General features: G+C 34.8%; 1 protein-coding gene across 2 annotated transcripts in view; it reads left to right on the top strand.

Annotated features, from left to right (window-relative positions):
• The first annotated feature begins 3742 nt into the window (after positions 1-3742).
• si:ch211-132g1.1 (T-cell surface antigen CD2) overlaps positions 3743-24961 on the top strand; it is a 32500-nt gene continuing 11281 nt past the window's right edge. The window contains exons 1-6 of one of the 2 annotated variants that reach the window (XM_051941779.1): positions 3743-3956; positions 5538-5618; positions 5827-5894; positions 15488-15564; positions 16055-16209; positions 20019-20136. In XM_051941779.1, coding sequence (XP_051797739.1) covers positions 20079-20136 — 58 coding nt within the window. In that variant the 5' untranslated portion in view covers positions 3743-3956; positions 5538-5618; positions 5827-5894; ... (1 more) ...; positions 16055-16209; positions 20019-20078. The remainder of the gene's footprint in view (positions 3957-5537; positions 5619-5826; positions 5895-15487; positions 15565-16054; positions 16210-20018; positions 20137-24961) is intronic. The other variant, XM_051941780.1, reaches the window with a different exon arrangement.

Here is a 24961-nt window from a genome sequence, read left to right as displayed (position 1 = left end):
GGTTTTTGTGTCTTTTTATCGGGTTTTTGTGTCTTTTTATTGGGTTTTTGCGTCTTTTTTGGGATTTTTGCCTTTTTTTGGTAGCTTAGTGTGTCTTGGTCATAACATTTGTGTGTTTGTGGTGATTTTAGAATCAGTTTTGTGGAGATTTAGTGTCTTTTTTAGTGACTGTGAGCTTGTGTCTTGACTGTGTTTCATTTTTGTGCTAATTTTGTATCTTTTCTGGTGATTTTCCAACTGCTTGTGGTACTTTTTGGTCGTTTAGTGTGTTTTTGTGGTGAAGTTTTGTGATATTTGCATCTTTTGGGTCTCGATGAGGTGATTTTCTTTAGTTTGCTTGATGAACTTTTTGTTGTAATTTTTAGTCTTTTGGGTGATTTTCCAATTTTTTATGGTGACTTTACATCCTTTTATTGGGTTTTTCTGTCTTTTTTGGTGGTTTAGTGTGTTTTTGTGATGAAACTGCATCAATTTGTGTCAATTTTCATCTTTTAGTGGAGATTTTTTGTGTGTGTGGTGATTTTGAGCCTATTTATTGCAATTTTGCGTTGTTCTGTGGTTCTTTTTGTGTTTTTGTGGTGATTTTTGAACCCTTTTCTGTCATTTTCTATCTTTCCTGCACAGATTAGAGGAACTAGAACAGTTAAATGTTGTGTTTTGAAGTCTGCCTGCTCGCTTTGTCTCTTATTCCTTCCTGAGGAGGTGAATTAAACCGGCAGCTCCTCCACATTAGCGCCATTACTCCCTGGAGTCGGACCTGGAGGTTCTGGACGGTTCTTTGAGGTCAATCGTTTAATGAGGAGCTCCATCCTGAGGCCTCCAGTGATGACGGCTGATGGTTGGTTTGATGCTCAGACTGTGAGCGTTGCTGTTTTTGAGGTCATCAGCTCCTGTTCTGTAAAGTCAGAGCACATTAAACCAACCAGGAGTCTGTCAGTGACTCCTTTCATCTCCTCCCTCCTCGTCTGAAAACTCGACCTTTGTTTCCAGCTCAACAATAATTATGAAATCTGCTCCACTGAGAAAATACTTTCCTTTTTTTTTTGGTCTCAGGAGTGTTGAGCTGTGCAGCCTTACATGGAGAAATACCAGAACGACTCCGAGCTCCGAGGAACGTCCAGAGAGAGGAGCAGGCCAGAGAAAACACACAAAACACACAGAAACACACAAAAACACACGAAACACACATAAAACACACAGAAACACACAGAGACGCACATAAAACACACTAAAAACACACAGAAACACACAAAGCACACAGAAACACACAGAAAACACAGAAAACACACAGAAACACACAAAAACACACAAAACACACATAAAACACACAGAAACACACAGAGACGCACATAAAACACACTAAAAACACACAGAAACACACAAAACACACAGAAACACACAGAAAACACACAGAAACACACAAAAACACACAGAAACACACATAAACACACATAAAACATACAGAAACCCACAAAACCCACATAAAACCCACACAAACACACAGAAACACACAGAAACACACATAAACATACAGAAACACACATAAAACCCACAAAACACACATAAAACACACACAAAACACACAGAAACACACTGAAACACACAGAAAACCCACAAAACACACATAAAACATACAGAAACACACATAAAACCCACAAAACACACATAAAACACACACAAAACACACAGAAACACACTGAAACACACAGAAAACCCACAAAACCCACATAAAACACACAGAAACACACACAGAAAACACACATAAAACATACAGAAACACAAAGAAAACTCACAAAACACACATAAAACACACAGAAACACACAGAAAACACACATATAACATACAGAAACACACAGAAACACACAGAAAACCCACAAAACACACAGAAAACACACAGAAACACACAGAAAACACACTAAAAACACACAGAAACACACAGAAAACCCACAAAACACACAGAAAACACACAGAGATGCACATAAAGCACACTAAAAACACACAGAAACACACAAAGCACACAGAAACACACAGAAAACACAGAAACACACAGAAACACACAGAAAACACACAGAAACACACAGAAAACACACTAAAAACACACAGAAACACACAAAAAGCACACAGAAACACACAGAAAACACATAGAAACACAGAAACACACAGAAAACACACTAAAAACACACATAAAACACACAACGCTGCTGCAGAACAAAGACTGTAAGAGCAGAAAACACACAGAAAACCACAATCTGCTGCTTTAACTGATGGGAGAAAAATCCCTCAGCTTAAAATGTCTGATCACTTCCCTACAGCAGGAGAGTCCAACATGAGGCCCGCGGCCCAAAACCGGCCTCCAGAGGCTGCAATCCGGTCCAATGCTGTAAAGTGTAAAAATCCCAGAGAAGACATGAACTGCAGATTGAAAATTAGTAAAACTATAAATTTAAAACATTTTTTTAGACCATGACAAGTTGTTTTGCTCATAAACTTTGTCTTGTCTTTTTTGTCTGACTTTGGTCGTTTTGTTTCTCATTTTTGTCTCCCTTGTGTTTTTTGTCTTATTTTTGGCATTTTATGTTTTGCTTTATTCATTGTTTTGTGTCGTTTTTGTTGTTTTGTTTTTTTCCTAACTTGTGTTGTCCATTTTTGTCGCTTTGTAACTTTTTTGTCAAATTTTTTGTCTGTATTTGTTTTGTTTTGTGTCGTTTGTCTAATTTTTTGTCATTTTGTTTCTCGTTTTTGTCGTTTTGTGTTTCGTTTTTGCCACAATTTTGTTGTTTGTCTCATGTTTTTGTCGCTTTGTAACTATTTTGTCTAATATTTTGTGTCTTTGTTATTTAGTTTCATGTTGTTTGTGTCATTTTTGTCATTTTGTGTCTAATTTTTGTAATATTTGTCTTGTTTTTGTCTTTTTTTGTCTTTTTTGTCTGACTTTGGTCGTTTTGTTTCTCATTTTTGACTCCCTTGTGTTTTTTGTCTTATTTTGTCATTTTATGTTTTGCTTTATTCGTTGTTTTGTGTCGTTTTTGTTGTTTTGTTTTCTTTCTAACTTGTGATGTCCGTTTTTTTGTTGCTTTGTAACTTTTTGTCTAATTTTTTGTCTGTTTTTGTTTTGCTTCGTGTCGTTTGTCTAATTTTTTGTCATTTTGTTTCTCGTTTTTGTCGTTTTGTGTTTCGTTTTTGCCACGATTTTGTTCTCATTTTTTGTCGCGTTGTAACTATTTTGTCTAATATTTTGTGTCTTTGTTGTTTAGTTTCATGTTGTCTGTGTCATTTTTGTCATTTTGTCTCTAATTTTTGTAATATTTTGTCTTGTTTTTGTTGTGTTGTCTTTTCTTGTCAGACTTTTGTTGTATGTCTCATCTTTTTGTCATTTTGTGTTTTGCTAGCAAACAAAACTAGACTTTAACAACTTCCCTCAAAGTTGTGGATTTTGTGTTTATTTGACTTTAAAGTCTGGAGTCCAAGAGTAGAAGAAGTAAGAGATTAAAATAATCTAAGTTAGCGACGGTCTTCTATTAGCAACACAGCTAATCTAACAGCTAGCTTGTCCAGAAAGTTCATTTATTAGGTGTTAGACCATCACTGGAACAGCTGTAGTACATCCTGTTTTCATTCTGAAAGTCTTTAAACTCTCCTGGATGGATCAACACCGTTCTTTTAGAAGATATTTCCTCATTTGGTGTTTCGTGTGGAGTGCTGTAGGTGTTCGGTTTGGGGATTGACGCTTGTTGAAAAAGTTCGTGAAATCACTTCAACTTGGGCTAATCTTCTATTTGAACTCCGGTGAGTTTGTCCTGTAGTTTCTCACCTCGTCTGTCAGCGCTAGACGACGTTCCTACGGTGGTCATGGTGGGACAAACTGAACGAGCCGTGAACCCTCCGTGAACCTTGGGCTGGAGCCAGCGTGTTGCCGTGTTAGCGTGTTGGAGGAGAACACGCATCATGAATCAGAGTAAGTGTGCAGCAGGTGACATGTTTGTGACCATTTGTCAGCTGGAAGCTAACAGAAGGAAACGTTCAAGGACAGGAAGCTTCAGCTCTTCCTGATACTGGAGTAATACTGAGATTATACTGCAGTAATACTGAGATTATACTGCAGTAATACTGAGATTATACTGCAGTAATACTGAGATTATACTGCAGTAATACAATACTGAGATTATACTGCAGTAATACTGAGATTATACTGAAGTAATACTGAGATTATACTGAAGTAATACCTGAGATTATACTGCAGTAATACTGAGATTATACTGCAGTAATACTGAGATTATACTGCAGTAATACTGAGATTATACTGCAGTAATACTGAGATTATACTGAAGTAATACTGAGATTAATACTGCAGTAATACTGAGATTATACTGCAGTAATACTGAGATTATACTGCAGTAATACTGAGATTATACTGCAGTAATACTGAGATTATACTGAAGTAATACTGAGATTATACTGCAGTAATACTGAGATCATACTGCAGTAATACTGAGATCATACTGCAGTAATACTGAGATTATACTGCAGTAATACTGAGATTATACTGCAGTAATACTGAGATTATACTGCAGTAATACTGAGATCATACTGCAGTAATACTGAGATTATACTGCAGTAACTGAGATCATACTGCAGTAATACTGAGATCATACTGCAGTAATACTGAGATTATACTGCAGTAATACTGAGATTATACTGCAGTAATACTGAGTATTAGTGACTAATGATACTGACTAGATAGATAGATAGATATCAGCTGTGTTTTCTCTGGAAGTCTTCCTGCTGCTGTTGGCTGCTCCTCTCTTTCTTTCTTTCTTTCTTTCTTTCTTTCTTTCTTTCTTTCTTTCTTTCTTTCTTTCTTTCTTTCTTCTTTCTCTCTTCTTTCTCTCTCTTTCTTTCTTTCTCTCTTTCTTTCTTCCTCTCTTCCTCTCTGTTCTCCACATATAGCCAGCTATGTGGAAAAGCTGCTTCCCCTGAGGCCTCCGTCTGAGCCTTTATCAGATATGGGCTTCTGAAGCACACAGACGAATGACATCAAAGTTCTTCTGAGCACAGTTTCACAAAGTTGGATTTAGACGCTGAGCTGGGTCAGGCAGTGGTGGACGGTTTTACTGAACAGAGCAGTGGTACGTGCTCTGTTACATGTGCTGCAGAGGCATGATGGCGTTTCTAAATAACCCCAAGCATCTTTTTCTGGAAAAGACACTTTTCCTAATAGGCTGATTTCCTATCAGACAATTAAAGGGAGAAAATATCTGAATGTTCGCTGATTATAATGCATATCTGGGCAAGAACACAATGGACTCCTTGACCTACAAGTTGACAGTTACACAACATTCTGACACTCACTAAAGAGGAAATTTGTTGTCAGCGCCTCCAGAGGGACCTTTAAACTGTGTAGAAATGACACAAAAATGACATGAAATGACAAAAAAACATAGCACAAAATAACACAAAATGAAAAAGCACTAATTTGTGGCCATGAATTAGGTATAACAAAATACTAACTGATACTATTAATATCATTCCTGGACAGCTGGGTAAGCAAATCAAGCGCACCGTCTCTACAACCTGCAGTAATCTGTGTAGGGGCCCATACCTACGTGATGTTCCTAAGGTGAGTGTCTTTTCTTAGCTGTTCTAGTCCATATCTTGTTTTCCCGCGTTTAGGAAGTTATTTATTTAGGCCTGTGTTTGATACTTTGTTGCAGCGGGTAGCCTATCTGCTGATGTGTCACCCGATTTACAAACTTTTTATCCTCATCCTGTAACTCACATGTGTTTTGTTGTGCTATATGTAGCCGTAAACTCATTTGTGTCTGCAGGAGCTGCAGCCCTGCACACATATCAGGACACTTTACAGCTGAGGGGTGAAGGCATACGACTAAGCCAGGTATGTTGAGCATAAAACCAGTTTTCTGTGTCACGAAGGTGTGGTCTAAAAATGCCATGGAATAATATTTCATTGCTCAAGTAAAAGTGTAGGAATTTTTTAAAATGTTCAAATTCTTATATGTTGCTAAGAAAACAACAAAAAAACAACAAAATAAAAAAACCGTCATAGTAATTCATAGTATTTAACCACACTTAGTACAGTCCAGTTCCCCCTTCTATTAATCTGCTTGGAATCTTCCACTTCCTGTTTGTCAAAGTGGCCTTCTACCTGGACAGGTTTGTTGGAGCTCATCAACAAACATTTTGTGTAACTGCTCTTTAATATGAATGGATGACACTGAATTAGAGTCTGTTTAATGAGACTGAGTTCAGATGTATAGCTCTGTCATTAAATAGGAAATTATTTGTCAGAATTCACAGAGAAAGTCTGAAATGTTTGCTAGGTTAGCGTCCCACATGTTCTTTGGCTCAGCTAAAGCTAACTCTCTGCAACTTCTGGATCTCTGGAGTTGCTTGTTGTTCAAATATCTTGCTAGAGGTGCTGAAACTCAGAAAGTCTGAGATGTTTGTTCAGAATCAGCTCATTCTCAAGTCTGATCTGAACTGTCCTCTTTAGTTTGAACTTTCCCTAAACTCAGGAGTTAATGACAGAGCAGCACATCCAGACTCAGTCTCATTTATGTAGAGATCAAACTTCAGTGTCATTCATTGATGTTAAAGTGCAGTTTTTCATGTTTGTTGCTCATGCTCCCGATCAAACCAGTCCAGGTGGAAGACGATGTGAGGAGAAGCTCCAGAGGATGAATATCACACATTTATGTTGGAAATAAATGTCCTTTTATTAGACATTGTCATGAAAAAGTTGGATTTCCCTTCAATGATGTTCAAATCTTTGTTATTTTGTTGATGTTGGTTTCTAAATGTTTTCTGACACTCGGCCCCAAACATTAAAACCTTCTACGGCTCACAAGCTGCAACAATTCACACATTATCAACTATCTTTCTGACTAAACTAAGATAAAAAGTGAAAAAACTGTCTGATTCCTGCATCATGAATGTAAAACTTTTTGTTTTTTATGACAGAAAACTGAATATATTCGGGTTTGACATTTTATAAATGTAAATGCTTCATTATGGCAAACTAGGGTTGTTCCAAGCCGAATCCTTGAAAGTCCTACAGTTTGTCCTGGAAACATGAAGAATACAGAAGGTCCTCGCTTTTTGACATCCTTGATCTACGGTGTTTCTTCATTACGTTGGAACGAGTTACATGGAACTATTTGAAGATGAATCCGTCGTCGCAGAGCGCTGTTAGACGGCGTTGTTTCCATTCTCTGCCTTGGATTGTGCCACATTCACGAACTTTTTGCCCTTCATTATGGCTCCCAAGTATCAGTCAGACTCTTCTGATGCTTCGAATAAAAGGAAAGCCGTCTCCATGGAAGTGAAATTAGATCAAATAAAATGCAACATATTCTGTTATCTTTCTGTAAAATGACTCATACATGTATTAAGTCGTTGGTATTCATGACTTTTCCGAAGAACTGATAGATATCGTGATGCACAAAATCGACTTACGTTGATCCGTAGGATTAGACCTCCAGCGTAAATCACCTTCCTGTTGGATCCGACCAAAACTCCTCCTCCAGGCCCGGCTGTCTCACATCTAAAGCTCCCAATTTACCAGAATAACTGTTTCAGATCCACAGCAGCCACCGTTCTCATATCACATATCAGCTCTGAGGTATCCACCTGTCACAGAAATAATCCACAAAGCCAACCAAATGAAACACCACCGATCCAACAGGAACAGTAGTCCTCCATTAGAGTCCAGTCCAGCAGCAACCGGGCACGGAGAGATGTTAAAATGACATGAAAAGGGTGCAAAAACATACAAAATGACTCAAAAGGATGCTTAAATGACACAAAAAGGCTTAACAAGACACAAAGTGATGCTAAAATAACACAAAAATGACACAAGAAGACACAAAAGCGTGCTGAAATAACACAAAAGTGACATGAAGAGATGTTAAAATGACATGAAAATGGCGCAAAAATGTTCAAAATGACACAAAAGGATGCTTTTACAACCAAAATGACACAAAAAGGCTTAAAAGACACAAAATGATGCTAAAATAACAAAAAAATGACACAAAATGATGCTAAATACCACAAAATGACACCAAAAGACACAAAGGTGACATGGGGAGATGTTAAAATGACATGAAAATGATGCAAAAACACACAAAAAGACACAAAAGGATGCTTAAATAACACAAAATGATGCAAAGGGACGCTTACATCACACAAAAATGACAGAAGTGACATGGAGAAATGTTAAAATGACATGAAAATGACGGAAAAACATGGCGAGACACAAAAGGATGCTTTAACAATACTTAAAAATGACGCAAAAAGGCACACAAAAAATACAAAATTCTGCACAAATAACCCAAAAGTGACACAAAAAGACACAAACTGATGTTAAAATAACTCAAAATTGACACAAATGACACAAAATGATGCTTAAAAAACTCAAAATTGACACAAAAAGACACAAAATGATGCTTAAATAACACAAAAATGACACAAAAGTGGAAGGAGAGATGTTAAAATGACATGACATGACATGAAAGTGCCACAAAAATACACAAAAACACTAAAAAATGCTTAAATAACTCAAAAATGACAAAAGACAAAAAAAGAGGCTAAAATAACAAAAAACGGTGTAAAAGGACACTAAAATCCCGCTGAAATGTCACAAAAAGATGCTTCAATAACACAAAAATAACACAAAAATGACAAAAAGATACAGAGAGATGTTAAAATGACATGAAAATGACACAAAAGGCGCAAAATGATGCTAAAATAACCAAAATGTCACAAACAGATGCTTAAATGACAGAAATTACACAAAACGACACAAAGAATGCTTTAATAATCAAAATGATGCAGAAGGATGCTAAAATAACACAAAAATTACACAAAAATGAAAAAAATAGTCACACAGAGATGTTAAAATGACATGAAAATGACACAAAAAGGCACAAAATGATGCTAAAATAACCAAAATGTCACAAACAGATGCTTAAATGACACAAAAACGACACAAAAGAATGCTTTAATAATCAAAATGATGCAGAAGGATGCTAAAATAACACAAAAATGACACAAACGGATGCTTTAAATGACAGAGAAATACACAAAATGAATGAATCAGGTGGGCCACTGTAAGGCTAGTCATTCATCTTCAGTAAAACCACATAAAACAAACGCTCCTGAAATAAACCCAGCACCTGACCGGAGTCGTCCCCTGACACGTCTCTAAAATAATCGCCTCTGAAGGACGGCATTCCCCAGAGATGCCCGGCAACGATCACTCAAATTCGGAATGCCCCGAGACGCTCATGTCTCTAAAATTAGCCCCGAGCCGGAGCGCTGGATTTTTGGACGTGCTCGTCATTCCTCTAAGAATAGAAAGTCAGGTCGACTGGGCTCCATCTGATGTTTGTAATCTGATGGCAGAGCTACAGTTTGGCTTAGAGCAGATTATGATCCTCTGACATGGAGCGTCTGCCAGATACAGCAGTCAATTGGAGTTAATATTTAGAAAAGCAGAGCGCTGAGCAGGTAATAAAAACGTCCCGCAGTAGAAACCAGGAGGAAACATTCCTGGTTTCCATTTGAGTGTTTTAAAATACGTCTGTAAATCACGTCTGAGCTTTAAAGATCTGCGTCTCGGCCACACAGGGAGGATGGAGGTGTTATTAGGCAGCCGACATTACAGCAAAAAAGGGAAAAAATGATATAAAAGTACACAAAAGGATGCTTAAACAACACCAAAATGACAAAATAGACACAAAAATGGCACGGAGAGGGGTTAAAATGATATAATAATGACACAAAAAGACACAAAATTACACTGAAAGATGCTTGAATAAGACAAAAGGATTGAAAAAAAGGCACAAAAGGATGCTTAAATAACACAATAAGGCACAAAAGTGACATGGAGAGGTGTGTAAAAAGGACAGGAAAATGAGGCAAAACGCACAAAAATGCCACAAGGACACAAAAATAGCCCAAAAATGACACAAAAATGACACAAAAGCATGCTCAATTAACACAAAAGGATGCTCAATAACACAAAAAGACACAAAGGGATACAACAAGGGCACAAAATTAATACAAAAGGATTGTAAAATAATAAAAAATGACACAGAAAGACACAAAAAGATGCTAAAATAACACAGAAATGACACAAAGACACAAAAATGACATGAAAGGATTCTTAAATGGCAGAAAAATGGCAGAAAAATGCACAAAAATGACACAAAAGTATTGCAAAACAAGACAAAAGGACGCTTAAATAACACAAAAATGACACAAAGGGATGGGAAAATAACCAAAATGACACAAAAACGACAGAAAAGCATGCTCAAATAACACAGAAGGCACAAAAAGGCACAAAGGGATACAAAAATAAGATAAAATTAATACAAAAAGATTGTAAAATGACACAGAAAGACACAAAATGATGCTAAAATAACACAGAAATGACACAAAGACACACAAATGACACAAAATGACCAAAAAAAACGCACAAAAATGACACAAGGGCATTGTAAAATAACCAAAAAGACACAAAAAGATGCTAAAAGAACACAAAAATGACACAAAAATGACACAAAAAGATTCTTAAATGACATAAAGAGGCACTATAAGACACAAAAAGAGGCTAAAATAACACAAAATGACACTAAATGGCACAATTGACACAAAGGCATACTAAAATGACACAAAAGGAAGCTTTAATAACACAAAAAGACACAAAAGGATTAAAAAATGGCACAAAATTGACACAAAGAGATTGTAAAATAGCCAAAATACCACAAAAATGACAGAAAAATGCACGACAATGACACAAAACGATTGTAAAATAAGACAAAAGAATGCTTAAATAACACAAAAATGGCACAAAAATGACACAAAGGGATTGGAAAATAACCAAAATGACACAAAAAGGCACAAACAGACACAAAAGGATGCTTTAATAACACAAAAAAGGCACAAAAGTGACAGAAAATTATTCTGAAATGACACAAAAACACACAGAAACCTAAACCCTGTAATCTGAAAATGCTAGCTTGAAATGTTGTGATGTAACTTTGGTCCGTTTCCTCTCATGAACATCTAAAAACTCATTCCTCTCTTAAAGTAAAGAATAATAATGAAGGTGAGCTGCAGCGTGGCTAACCTGCATCAGCGAGGATTACAGGAAGTTCACAGCTGCTAATCACACAACCACACGTCCCTATCAGCGGCTGTCATTAGAGCTTCCACTGACACTGTGTCATCACATCAGTCCATGAAAAGACTGTGGACATGTGGATGGAGGGAATGACCTGGGTTAGCTTCAGAACGCTGGACAAGACCTGGTTTAGAGGCTGATGTCACGTTTAGGAGGGATTTATGGTGAAATGTTGGAGGTCATCGTCCCAAATAGGTCAGCCTGCAAATAGTAATAATAATGACACAGAAAAAAAACACAAAAAATACACAAAAACACACAAAATAATAGAAAACATGACACAGAAAGATGCTTAAATTAAAAGTAAGGACAAAAATGACACAGAGAGATATTAAAATGACACAAAAAGACACAAAGAGGACACAAAACGACATATGTGTTACAAAACTGACAGAAAAATTACACAAAAATGACATAAAACACAAAACGACAGAAAAAAAAGATACAAAATGACACAAAAATGGACCAAAAGTGACACAAAGAGATGTTAAAATGACATAAAAAGGACACAAAATGGCACAAAGCAACATAAAAAGACACAGAAGGGACACAAAAATGACAAAATGACACAAACATGACACAAACATGACATTAAAGACACAAAAATGACACAAAATGACACAGAAATGATATAAAACAACATGAAAAGACACAGGAGGGACACAAAATTACAAAATGACACATAAAAACACAAAACAACAGAAAAAGACACAAAAATGACAAAAAATGACACAAAAACTACCTAAAAGACACTAAATGACACAAAAATGACACATAAAGATCCAAAAATGAAGGATCTTTGAATTTCCTTTACAGATCAAATGTCCACATGTGTCCTGCTGAGACGTGGACATTATCGTACAGTGATGCGGTTTGGAGTCGGTGGACGTTTGGGTGACGAGCGAGACACTCAGAGATCAGTCAACACAACAACCGTCACCGGTCTGGTCAGTAAAGCAGCAGACTGACGTGGTTCCACATCAGCAGAGGTTAAAGATGTTTCCAGACCTGAGGATCCTCCAGTAGAGTCCTCAGATGCTCTCCAGCTGAAGGACACCGCTTTAGTTTGACGCAGTCCAGAGCAGAGCTGTGATTGGCTGAGCTGATTCAGAGATGAAGTGGTCCAATGTTGGAGCAGAGCAGTGGAAACATAGCTGCTATTTATAAAGACCCATTTAACACAACAGGGTCACGACTGTCCATCACTGGACTCAGAGTCCTCCATCACACATCTACTACTACCTACGACTAACATCTACTAGCTACTACTCAATTTATAAAGACGCATTTAACACAACGAGGTCATGACTGTCCATCACTGGAGTACCTCACTCAGAGTCCTGTATCACAACATGTACTAGCTACTACTACTGCCCACTGCTAAAAATCTACTACCTACTACCAGCTGCTCTATTTATAAAGACCCATTTAACACAACAGGGTCACAAGTGTCAGAGTCAGAGTCCTCCATCACAACATCTACTACCTACTACTTCTTACACTCAACAAAAATACAAACACAACACTTGTTTTTGCTCCCATTTTTTATGAGATGAACTCAAAGATGTAAAACTTTTTCCACATACACAATATCACCATTTCTCTCAAATATTGCTCACAAATCTGTCTAAACCTGTGATAGTGAGCACTTCTCCTCTGCTGAGATAATCCATCCCACCTCACAGGTGTTCCATATCAAGATGCTGATTAGACACCATGATTAGTGCACAGGTGTGCCTTAGACTGCCTTTTATTGTGGGCAGTCTGAAAAGTTTTACATCTTTGAGTTCATCTCATAAAAATGGCAGCAAAAACAAAAGTGTTGCGTTTAGATTTTTGTTGAGTGTAGTACCTACTGCTACCTAGTACTACCTACTGCTACCTAGTACTACCTACTACTACCTACTGCTACCTACTAATACCTATTACTAGCTACTGCTACCTACTACTAGCTACTTCTATCTACTACTACCTACTGCTAGCTACTGCTAGCTAGTACTACCTACTGCTAGCTAGCAGTAGGTAGCAGCAGATAGAAGTAGGTAGCAGTCTACCTACTGTTAGCTATTGCTACCTAAACACTCATGTGGTCTAATAAAGTCTAGTCTTAGATCTACTACCTACTACTAGCTACTGCTACCTACTGCTACCTACTACTAGCTACTGCTACCTACTGCTAGCTAGCAGTAGGTAGCAGCAGATAGAAGTAGGTAGCAGTCTACCTACTGTTAGCTATTGCTACCTAAACACTCATGTGGTCTAATAAAGTCTAGTCTTAGATCTACTACCTACTGCTACCTACTGCTACCTACTACTAGCTACTGCTACCTACTGCTACCTACTACTAGCTACTGCTACCTACTGCTGTGGTCTAATAAAGTCTTAGATCGTCTTATGTCCAGTTCTTGATGTCTGCTGCTGCTGAATAGTTGTTGTCTTCTTCCTTTGTTTGTCGTCCGGGTCACAGGAATCCTTCTACCAACAGCTTCTACTGGACTTCTCACTGGTTCCTGAAGACGTATAAACAGACCAACAACAACAACCCCAGACTTACACAAATCAGAATGTCACAACCCAAGCAAAACTCACCAAAAGTTCACAAAAGACACAAAAATGACTCAAAAGAGAAACACATGACATGAAATTGGCACAGAAATAATCAAAGAATGACACAGAAAAGACAGAAAAGACTCAAAAATGGCACAAAAAGGAACCAAAATGACATAAACAATATCACAATTCTACAATTCTACAATTTCATTTAGCAGATGCTTTTGTCCAAAGCGACGCACAACACAAGCAAAAATTCAGACACAAGGAAAAACCTGTAGTAAGTGCAAAAGTGCTTCAAGTGCGATTGGTCAAAGGTGTTGCCATCAAGTTGCAGAAGAAGTGCCAACCATACCCCCACCCCTAAGGTGGAGTCAGATTAGTTGTCTAGGTGTTCTCTAACAATTGAGTCTTCAATTGTCTCTTAAAAGTAGAAAGGGACTCAGCAGAACACACAGAGTTTGGTAGTTTGTTCCACCATTTGGGAACAACAGATGAGAAGAGTCTGGCTAGAGATATCGAGCCGTGCTGGACTGAAATGAGCTGGAAGGAGAGGAAGTTTTCACACTTTCATTCTCCTGTTTCACTTCAGTCTACAATCAGTTGTGACTCTTTGGCAAAAACAACATAGAGAGACGATAAGATGACACAAAAATGAAACTAAAAAGATCCCCAAAAATAACACAAAGAGATAAAAATGACAGAAAGATGACACAAGATGACAAAAATGATTTAAAATGGCACACAGACGACAGAGAAAGTCATAAAAAGAGGCAAAAATTACACAAAAAAGACACAAAAATGGCAAAAATGATATGAAATGACACAAAAAAAACGACACAAAGTCACAAAAAGAGGCCAAAATGACAGAAAAGACAGAAAAGGACAAAAATTACATAAAAAGATACAAAACTACACAAAAATGACACAAAAACAAAAACACAAAATGACACAAAATAACACAAAATGACAGAAAAAGGCACAAAAATGATACAAAAACACATGAAATGATACAAAAGACAAAAATGACACAAAGTAATAGAAAATAACACAAAAAGACATAAAAAGGCACAAAAAATCACATACAATTGCACAACTATTGCACAAAATGACAGAAAAAGACACAAAAATGACACAAAAACACACAAAATGATACAAAAGACACAAAAATTTCACAAAAATGACACAAAATAATAGAAAATAGCACAAAAAGACATAAAAATGCATAAAAAGTCACATACAATTACACAAATATTACACAAAATGACACAAAAAGACGTAAAAACGTACAAAAACGACATAAAATGACACAAAAATGACACAAAAAACACAATATGACACTAACACAAAATGACAAAAAATTTACACAAAAATGACAAAAATAATAGAAAATAACACAAGACATAAAAAGGCACAAAATGACACATAAAGACACAAAATAATAGAAAATGACACAAAAGACACAAAACGTACAAAAACAACATAAAATTACACAAAAAATGTACAAAAAGAGAAAAATTCACACAAAATGACACAAAACTAACATAAAAAGACACAGAAATGTTACAAAATAATAGAAAATGACACAAAAATGCATAAAAAGCCACAAATAATTACATAAAATGACATGAAAATTGCACAAAATGACACAGAAATGTGGTGTTCTACGGTTGAGAAGGTTCAGTGTGGGGGTCCTACTCTACTCTTCTTCTCTGTCTGTCCAACATTTACAGGTTTAGTGTGTGAACTCAACAGGACTGGGAGGAAATGAGTCGAGGATCCACATCACACAGTTTCCATGGTAGAGGAGGTGATGTCATTTATTCCAGTTCATTTTAAAGTGTGTGATGTAATGCTGCCCCCTGCTGGACCACTGCTGCTATTGCTACAGTCTGATGATGACAATCGTGATCATTTTTGTCATTTTTTTGCATTTTGTGTAGCTTGTTATGTCTTTTCTGTGTCTTTTTGTGACCTTTTCTATTATTTTCTGTCATTTCTGTATCATATTTGTGGTATTTTGTGTCTTTTTGTGTCATTTTTGTGTCGTTTTTATAATTTTAGCATGCCTTTCTTGTCCTGTCATTGTGTTAATTTTTTGATCATTTTGCGTCATTTTTGTGTTATAAATATCCTGGTTTGGTAAAAGACATTTTTCATCTTCAGTTCATTCAGTCAGTTGCTGTAAACTCTAAAAAAATCTTTAAAATCTAAAAAAAATAAAATAAAATTACAAAAAGTGACACTTTCCTTAATTTCCATTTTTGTGTTTTTCTGATCACGTATGAATCCAAAAGTAGGACAGGAAATAAGAATATCAGCAGGCATGTGTCACCTGCTCCATGGGCAGAGAAGGAACAACTCCAAGGAGGTGAAACAGAAACCAAAAGGAGAACGAGGCTCTAAAAGGATGTGAGAAGTGGAAAAGTTTCAGTCTGCGTCGGTGGGAGAATCGGTGAGTTCTGCTTTTTGTTCTCTGAGTTAACCTTCAGTCCAGATTTACTGCTCCTCCACTGCTGTTGTTGTTTCTCATGTTTGTGTTGTTTATCAGCTCTAAATGTGTTCAAACTGTTCTGTTATTATCTGAGGATCGGGCAGAGAAACAGGAAATGAAGGAATTCTCTCTCAGTCGTTGTCAATAAGTTTAATTTTGATTTTTAAAACTTAACAGACCAAAAACTAAAACATGGAATACTCTCAGGAACCTTATCTGCACTGATTTATTGTCTTTTTTCAATTATTTTGTGTATTTTTGTGTTATTTTTCTATTATTTTGTCTCATTTTTGTACATTCATCTATTATTTAGTCTAATTTTTGTAATTTTTGAGTGATTTTTTATGATTTTATCATATTTTTGTGTATTTTTCTATTTACTGTCATTTTTTTTGTGGTTTTTGTGTAATTTTTCTATTATTTTGTCTTGTTTTTGTGTCATTTTTCTATGATCTTGTCTTACTGTTGTGTATTTTATGTGGCTTTTTTCTGTTTTCTGTCATTTTTATGCATTTTTTGTGATTTTTCTCTTATTTGTCTCGTTTTTGTGTAATTTTTCTGTTATTTTGTGTTACTTTTGTGTCATTTTTCTATGATTTTGTCTTCTTTTTGTGTATTTTATGTGTCTTGTTTCTATTTTCTGTAATTTTTATGCATTTTCTGTCATTTTTTTTATTATTTTGTGTCACTTTTGTGTCGTTTTTCTATGATTTTGTCTTATTTTTGTGTATTTTACATGTCTTGTTTCTATTTTCTGTCACTTTTATGTATTTTCTGTCATTTTTTTATTATTCTGTGTCACTTTTGTGTCATTTTTCTCTGATCTTGTTTTGTTTGTGTTTTTTGTGCATTTCTTCGATTATTTTGTCTAATTTTTGTGTCATTTTTCTATGATTTTGTCTTGTTTTTGTGTATTTTATGTATTGTTCTATTTGCAGTCATTTTTGTGTGTATTTTTTTTGTCATTTTCTCTTATTTTGTGTCATTTTTGTCTGATCTTGTTTTATTTTTGTGTTTTTTTGTGCATTTCTTCGATTATTTTGTCTAATTTTTGTGTCATTTTTCTATGATTTTGTCTTCTTTTTGTGTATTTTATGTGTCTTTTTTCTATTTTCTGTCATTTTTATGCATTTTCTGTCATTTTTTTTAGTATATTGTGTCACTTTTGTGTCATTTTTCTCTGATCTTGTTTTATTTTTGTGCATTTCTTCGATTATTTTGTCTAATTTTTGTGTCATTTTTCTATGATTTTGTCTTGTTTTTGTGTATTTTATGTATTGTTCTATTTGCAGTCATTTTTTGTGTATGTTTTTTTGTCATTTTCTCTTATTTTGTGTCATTTTTGTCTGATCTTGTTTTATTTTTGTGTTTTTTGTGCATTTCTTCGATTATTTTGTCTAATTTTTGTGTCATTTTTCTATGATTTTGTCTTCTTTTTGTGTATTTTATGTGTCTTTTTTCTATTTTCTGTCATTTTTATGCATTTTCTGTCATTTTTTTTTAGTATATTGTGTCACTTTTGTGTCATTTTTCTCTGATCTTGTTTTATTTTTGTGCATTTCTTCGATTATTTTGTCTAATTTTTGTGTCATTTTTCCATGATTTTGTCTTGTTTTTGTGTATTTTATGTCCTGTTCTATTTGTAGTCATTTTTTGTGTATATTTTTTTGTCATTTTCTCTTATTTTGTGTCATTTTTGTCTGATCTTGTTTTATTTTTGTGTTTTTTGTGCATTTCTTCGATTATTTTGTCTAATTTTTGTGTCATTTTTCTATGATTTTGCCTTCTTTTTGTGTATTTTATGTGTCTTTTTTCTATTTTCTGTCATTTTTATGCATTTTCTGTCATTTTTTTTTAGTATTTTGTGTCATTTTTCTCTGATCTTGTTTTATGTTTGTGCATTTCTTCGATTATTTTGTCTAATTTTTGTGTCATTTTTCTATGATTTGTCTTCTTTTTGTGTATTTTATGTATTGTTCTATTTGCAGTCATTTTTGTGTGTATATTTTTTTTGTCATTTTCTCTTATTTTGTGTCATTTTTGTCTGATCTTGTTTTATTTTTGTGTTTTTTTGTGCATTTCTTCGATTATTTTGTCTAATTTTTGTGTCATTTTTCTATGATTTTGTCTTGTTTTTGTGTATTTTATGTCTTGTTCTATTTGCAGTCATTTTTGTGTGTATTTTTTTTGTCATTTTCTCTTATTTTGTGTCATTTTTGTCTGATCTTGTTTTATTTTTGTGTTTTTTGTGCATTTCTTCGATTATTTTGTCTAATTTTTGTGTCATTTTTCTATGATTTTGTCTTCTTTTTGTGTATTTTATGTGTCTTTTTTCTATTTTCTGTCATTTTTATGCATTTTCTGTCATTTTTTTTAGTATATTGTGTCACTTTTGTGTCATTTTTCTCTGATCTTGTTTTATTTTTGTGCATTTCTTCGATTATTTTGTCTAATTTTTGTGTCATTTTTCCATGATTTTGTCTTGTTTTTGTGTATTTTATGTCTTGTTCTATTTGCAGTCATTTTTGTGTGTATTTTTTTTGTCATTTTCTCTTATTTTGTGTCATTTTTGTCTGATCTTGTTTTATTTTTGTGTTTTTTTGTGCATTTCTTCGATTATTTTGTCTAATTTTTGTGTCATTTTTCTATGATTTTGTCTTCTTTTTGTGTATTTTATGTGTCTTTTTTCTATTTTCTGTCATTTTTATGCATTTTCTGTCATTTTTTTTTTAGTATATTGTGTCACTTTTGTGTCATTTTTCTCTGATCTTGTTTTATTTTTGTGCATTTCTTCGATTATTTTGTCTAATTTTTGTGTCATTTTTCTATGATTTTGTCTTGTTTTTGTGTATTTTATGTATTGTTCTATTTGCAGTCATTTTTGTGTGTATTTTTTTTGTCATTTTCTCTTATTTTGTGTCATTTTTTCTGATCTTGTTTTATTTTTGTGCTTTTTTGTGCATTTCTTTGATTATTTTGTCTAATTTTTGTGTCATTTTTCTATGATTTTGTCTTCTTTTTGTGTATTTTATGTGTCTTTTTTCTATTTTCTGTCATTTTTATGCATTTTCTGTCATTTTTTTTAGTATATTGTGTCACTTTTGTGTCATTTTTCTCTGATCTTGTTTTATTTTTGTGCATTTCTTCGATTATTTTGTCTAATTTTTGTGTCATTTTTCCATGATTTTGTCTTGTTTTTGTGTATTTTATGTCTTGTTCTATTTGCAGTCATTTTTTGTGTGTATTTTTTTTGTCATTTTCTCTTATTTTGTGTCATTTTTGTCTGATCTTGTTTTATTTTGGGTTTTTTTTTTGTGCATTTCTTCGATTATTTTGTCTAATTTTTGTGTCGTTTTTCCATGATTTTGTCTTGTTTTTGTGTATTTTATGTCTTGTTCTATTTGCAGTCATTTTTTGTGTATGTTTTTTTGTCATTTTCTCGTGTCACTGGTCTATAATTTTGTCCTTTTTTTTCGTAAATTTGTCTCATTTTTCTGACATTTTTCTGTCATTTTGTGTATTTTCTGTGCTATTTCACCATCCTGGTGTGAGTAAAGACCTGGTTAGTCTTTATTCGTGCGGTCAGCAGCTGTAAACCGGTCTAAAGGCGTATTTTAGGGCACTTTAAGGTGTAGCTGAGCGCCGTTAGGAGCCTGTTTCTATTCTGTCAGCACAGAGGAAGCAGATTTCAGTGAGATCTAAATATGACATTTGCTGAGCTCTTTGTTGTTGAGGCCTCTTGGATCACTTCCTTTCTAAACCCTGAACAGGAAATCACCTCGACGGTGTGAAGCTGCTGCTTTTTGACTTTTCTGCTAAATGTGACGAGGATGAAGATGTCTGCTGCCGCCGTCGTTCTGCTGCTGCTCTGCTGCTTCTCCTCCTCAGGTAAGAATCCCATCCATCGTCTGCTTTCAGCTCTCAGCCGTCTTTCACTCAAATGTTTCAGTCCAGGTGATGTGAAAAAGGTCAGCTTTTCCTCCATGTGAGTTCCCGTAAATGAGATTCAAAGGCTGAAGCAGTCCTTCGAATGTGGCCGATTCACTGGTTAAACGCTGAAAACGCCAAAAGACTCGATTTAAACTCAACTTTTATGGTTCAAAACCCTCCAGCAGGGTCTTATTTTCCCAAAAATGACCTCCAGAGACTAAAAAATCACACAAAAATGACCTCCAGAAACTAGAAAAGCAGGAAAAAAGTCTGATTTTAGACCACAGTGAAGAAACACGAGACAGGAGCTAAAAACACCGAGGAAATACACAACTTTAGCGTCTTTTTGTCAGACTTTTTGTCATTTTTGTGTCATTTTTGTGTCATTTTAAACATCTCTCCGTGTCATTTGTGTGTCAGTTTTTCATTCTGTCGTCCTTCTGTGTCATTTTTCTATTCATTTGTGTCATTTTCATGCCAGTTTTGTTGTTTTGTATCATTTCTCTCTCCTTGTGTTGTTTGTTGCATCTATTTTGTCATTTTTGCACAATTTTTCGATTATTTTGTGTATTTTTTCCCCCTTTTTCTGTTATTTTCATGGCATTTTAACATCCGTCAGTGCCATTTTTGTGTTAGTTTTTAAACTTTAGCACTCTTCTGTGTAATTTTTGTGCCATTTATTCATCATTTTACAACATTTTCTATTATTTTGTGTAATTTCCGTGCCTTTTTGTGTCCTTTTTCTTGCTTTGTGTTGTTTTTGCGTCTTATTTGTCGTTTTTGTATAATTTATCTATTATTTTGTTTAATTTTTGTGCATTTTCTGTTATCTTCATGTCATTTGAACTTCTCTCTCTGACATTTTTATTAATCTTAGTCAACATTTTGTGTTGTTTTTATCTCTTTTTTTAGCTTTAATTTTTTTATCTCTGTTGTTGTGTGTCATTTTTGTGCATTTTTGTCATTTCCATGCATTGTAACATCTCTCCATACCATATTTGTTATTTTTCTTAAATTTTAGCATGCTTCTTTGTCATTTTTTTGTGTCATTTTTGTCATTTTGTGTTATTTTTGCATCTTATTTGTCATTTTTGTGTCTGTTTTCTATTATTTTGTTTAATTTCTGTGTCGTCTTCATGTCATTTTAACATCTCTCTGTCATTTTTCTTAATTTTTGTCACCTTTTTGCATTTCTTTTATCTCTCTTTTTAGGTTCTCTGTCACTTTTGTGTCATTTTTGTCATTTTGTGTTATTTTTGTGTCTTATTTGTCATTTTTGTGTCTGTTTTCTATTATTTTGTTTAATTTCTGTGTCGTCTTCATGTCATTTTAACTTCTCTCTGTCATTTTTCTTCATTTTTCCCACCTTTTTGCTTTACTTTTATCTCTCTTTTTAGGTTCTGTGTCACTGTTGTGTCATTTTGTGCTGTTTTTGTCTCTCTCCCTCTTCGTGGTCGTCGTGTTTCCATCCAGCTGCAGGATTTTCTGTTCTTATTATCTCAAATGAAGCCACAGTTAGAGGCTAAAGGAGCCGGTGAAGTGTCGGACTGACCGATGACCAGTTTAGCGTGTCTTCTTCAGTCGGTTTGAGCTCCACCTGGCCTCCTTTTGGCCTCAAACCTCGGTCTGCTGATGTCATCAAAGCTGCTGCTGCTGTGGAAACTTTGGTGTGAACGAAGCTGCAGAGGACCAGCAGCGACGTGCACGAACATTTGAGCCACAGACCAAACAGAAATCCACACTGCACACAGGCAGCACATCAGAGCTGACAGCAGAGTTCAGCCGTGAAAAGAGACGACTGTAAATGTCAGAGTGGAGCAGAGAGGCAGGAAGAGGAGGGCTGTTTACCCACTCATTAACAGATCAGACCTCATTCTGTGTCTCTGACCTGCTTTCTTTAATAACACGTTTTCAGCCTTTCTGTGTTATTTAAGCATCCTTTTGGTGATTTTTGTGTCTTTTTGTCTCATTTAAGCATTGCTTTGTGTCATGTTTGTGCCTTTTTGTGTCATTTTTATCGGTTTTTGTGTGTTTTTGTGTCATTTTGTGTTATTTCCAAGTAATTTTTAACACTTCTCCATCTTTTTGTGTCATTTTTGTGTCATTTTTTGTGTTATTTCTGTGTTATTTAAGCATCCTTTTGTGATTTTTGTGTCTTTTTGTCTCATGTAAGCGTTGCTTTGTGTCATGTTTGTGCCTTTTTGTGTCATTTTTATCTGTTTTTGTGGGATTTTGTATTATTTCCAAGTAATTTTAACACTTCTCCATCTTTTTGTCATTTTCGTGTCGTTTTTTGTGTTATTTTTGTGTTATTTAAGCATCCTTTTCTCATTGTATGCCTTTTTCTGTCATTTTCATGTCATTTTTTGCATTTTGTGGCATTTTCATGCCATTTCAACGCCTCTCCATTTAATTTTTGTACCTTTTTTGTGTGATTTTGTGTCTTTTTGTGTCAGTTTTGTGCTGTTTCAGGATCCTTTCTTGTCACTGTGTGCCTTTTTCTATCATTTCCAAGTAATTTTAACACTTCTCCATCTGTTTGTGCCATTTTTGTGTAATTTTTTTTGTCATTTTTGTCATTTTTTTGTTATTTTTGTGCTATTTAAGCATCCTTTTGTGTCATCGTGTGCCTTTTTCTGTCATTTTCATGTCATGTTAACACCCGTCCATGTCACTTTTTTGTTTTTTGTGTGATTTTAGCATCCTTTGGTGTCATTTTCACATCCTTTTGTGCATTTTTGTGTGATTTTGTGTCAGTTTTGTGTTGTTTCAGGATCCTTTCTTGTCACTGTGTGCCTTTTTCTGTCATTTTCATGTCATTTTGACACCTCCCCATTTCATTTTTGTGCATTTTTTTGTCATTTTGTGGTATTTTTGTGTGACTTTAGCATCCTTTTGCATCATTTCACATCCTTTTGTGCATTTTGTGTCATTTTTGTGTGATTTTGTGTTATTTTGTGTTGTTTCAGGATCCTTTTTTGTCATTGCGTCCCCTTTTCTCTCATTTTAACACCTCTCCTTTTCATTTTTGTGCCTTTTTGTGCATGTTTGTGTCATTTTGTGGTATTTTTATGTGATTTTAGCATCCTTTTCTGTCATTTTCACATCATTTTGTGTCATTTTCCTGTCATTTTTGTGTGATTTTGTGTCAGTTTTGTGTTGTTTCAGGATCCTTTCTTGTCACTGTGAGCCTTTTTCTGTCATTTTCATGTCATTTTAACACCTCCTCATTTCATTTTTGTGGCTTTTTGTGGCTTTTTGTGCCATTTTGTGTTATTTAAGAGTCCTTTTGTGTCATTGTGTGCCTTTTTGTATCATCTTCATGACATTTTTGTGTGTTTAAGTGTGATTTTGTGTCTTCTTGTGTCATTTAAGGATCATTTTGTGTCATTTTAACACCTCTCCATGACATTTCTGTGTCTTTAAGTGTGATTTTGTCAGTTTTGTGTCATTTAAGCATTGTTTGGCTTCATTTTTGTGCCTTTCTGTGTCACTTTTCTGTGATTTTATGTCATTTTCATGTCATTTTAACGCCTCTCCGTGTCATTTTTGGGGGGTTTTGTGTCAATTTTGTGTTATTTGAGCATCATTTTATGTAATTTTCATGTCTTTTTTGTCTTTTTGTGTGATTTTCCTGTTATTTTGTGTCATTTTTGTGCCCTTTTCTGTCATTTTCACTCCTCTCCAGGTTAATAAATCCTGTCAGTATTAGCTCTGTGGATCGTCTGAGATAAATAAGACTTAAATAGACCCAGTGTGAGAGGACACGCAGTCATGATTAAATGAAAAAAGCTGATAAAAACATTTGTTAACTTAGCTGGGGGTGAGTCCTCCTTCAGATGTTGTGGATTGCATGATTTCATTTCCTCTCAGTTTGATGTCACAACGTTTCTGCATCATGCTTTGACCTTTTCCTTTGTATTCTCATGTTTTACTGAAAATCATGAACAATAAGTCTGTGGCTGTGTCATAAATCAGACTGTTAGAGTCCACATGTAGCATTATGAGCCTAAATGAACCTTAAATCCTGATATAAAGTTAATATTTGTAGCATTATGAGCCTAAATGAAGCATAAATCCTGATATAAAGTTAATATTTGTGGCATTATGAACCTAAATGAAGCATAAATCCTGATATAAAGTTAACATTTGTAGCATTATGAGCCTAAATGAAGCATAAATCCTGATATAAAATTAATACTTGTAGCATTATGAACCTAAATGAACCTTAAATCCTGATATAAAGTTAATATTTGTAGCATTATGAGCCTAAATGAACCTTAAAGTTTGTATTTGCAGCATTTTCAACCATAAATCAAATGGAATCCATCGATAAATATTTGTTTTTTTAACTGAATCGCATTCAGAAGTGAACTTTCAACCTTGATATTTGCAGTTTCATTGTGTCCGCTGATAAGCACGACTTTTAGGACGCTTTCTTCTGATGACAGTGACACACAAAATGCAACCCTCTAAACCACAACTAGTTTCTGGATGTTTAGTTCTCACTGTTGCTTCACTTTTCAACAGAACAACACGAGGAAAGAGAGAATCAGAAATGACTTCTGTCAGCATGACGCACTTAGAATGACACAAAGAGTTAAAGTAACACAAAATAATGCATAAATGACACAAAAATGGCACAAAAGGATGCTTAAGTAACACAAAAAGATATACATATGACACAAAGTGAACACAAAAAGACAACAATCACACAAAAGGATGCTTAAATAATACAAAAATGACACAAGATGATACAAAATGACACAAAAGGATACAAAAA

This window comes from Acanthochromis polyacanthus, chromosome 22 (genome assembly GCF_021347895.1).
Source record: "Acanthochromis polyacanthus isolate Apoly-LR-REF ecotype Palm Island chromosome 22, KAUST_Apoly_ChrSc, whole genome shotgun sequence".
In the NCBI taxonomy this organism is placed as follows: domain Eukaryota; kingdom Metazoa; phylum Chordata; class Actinopteri; family Pomacentridae; genus Acanthochromis; species Acanthochromis polyacanthus.
The sequence above is the reverse complement of the archived record's forward strand: the minus strand, read 5'-3'. Positions and strand labels throughout refer to the sequence as shown.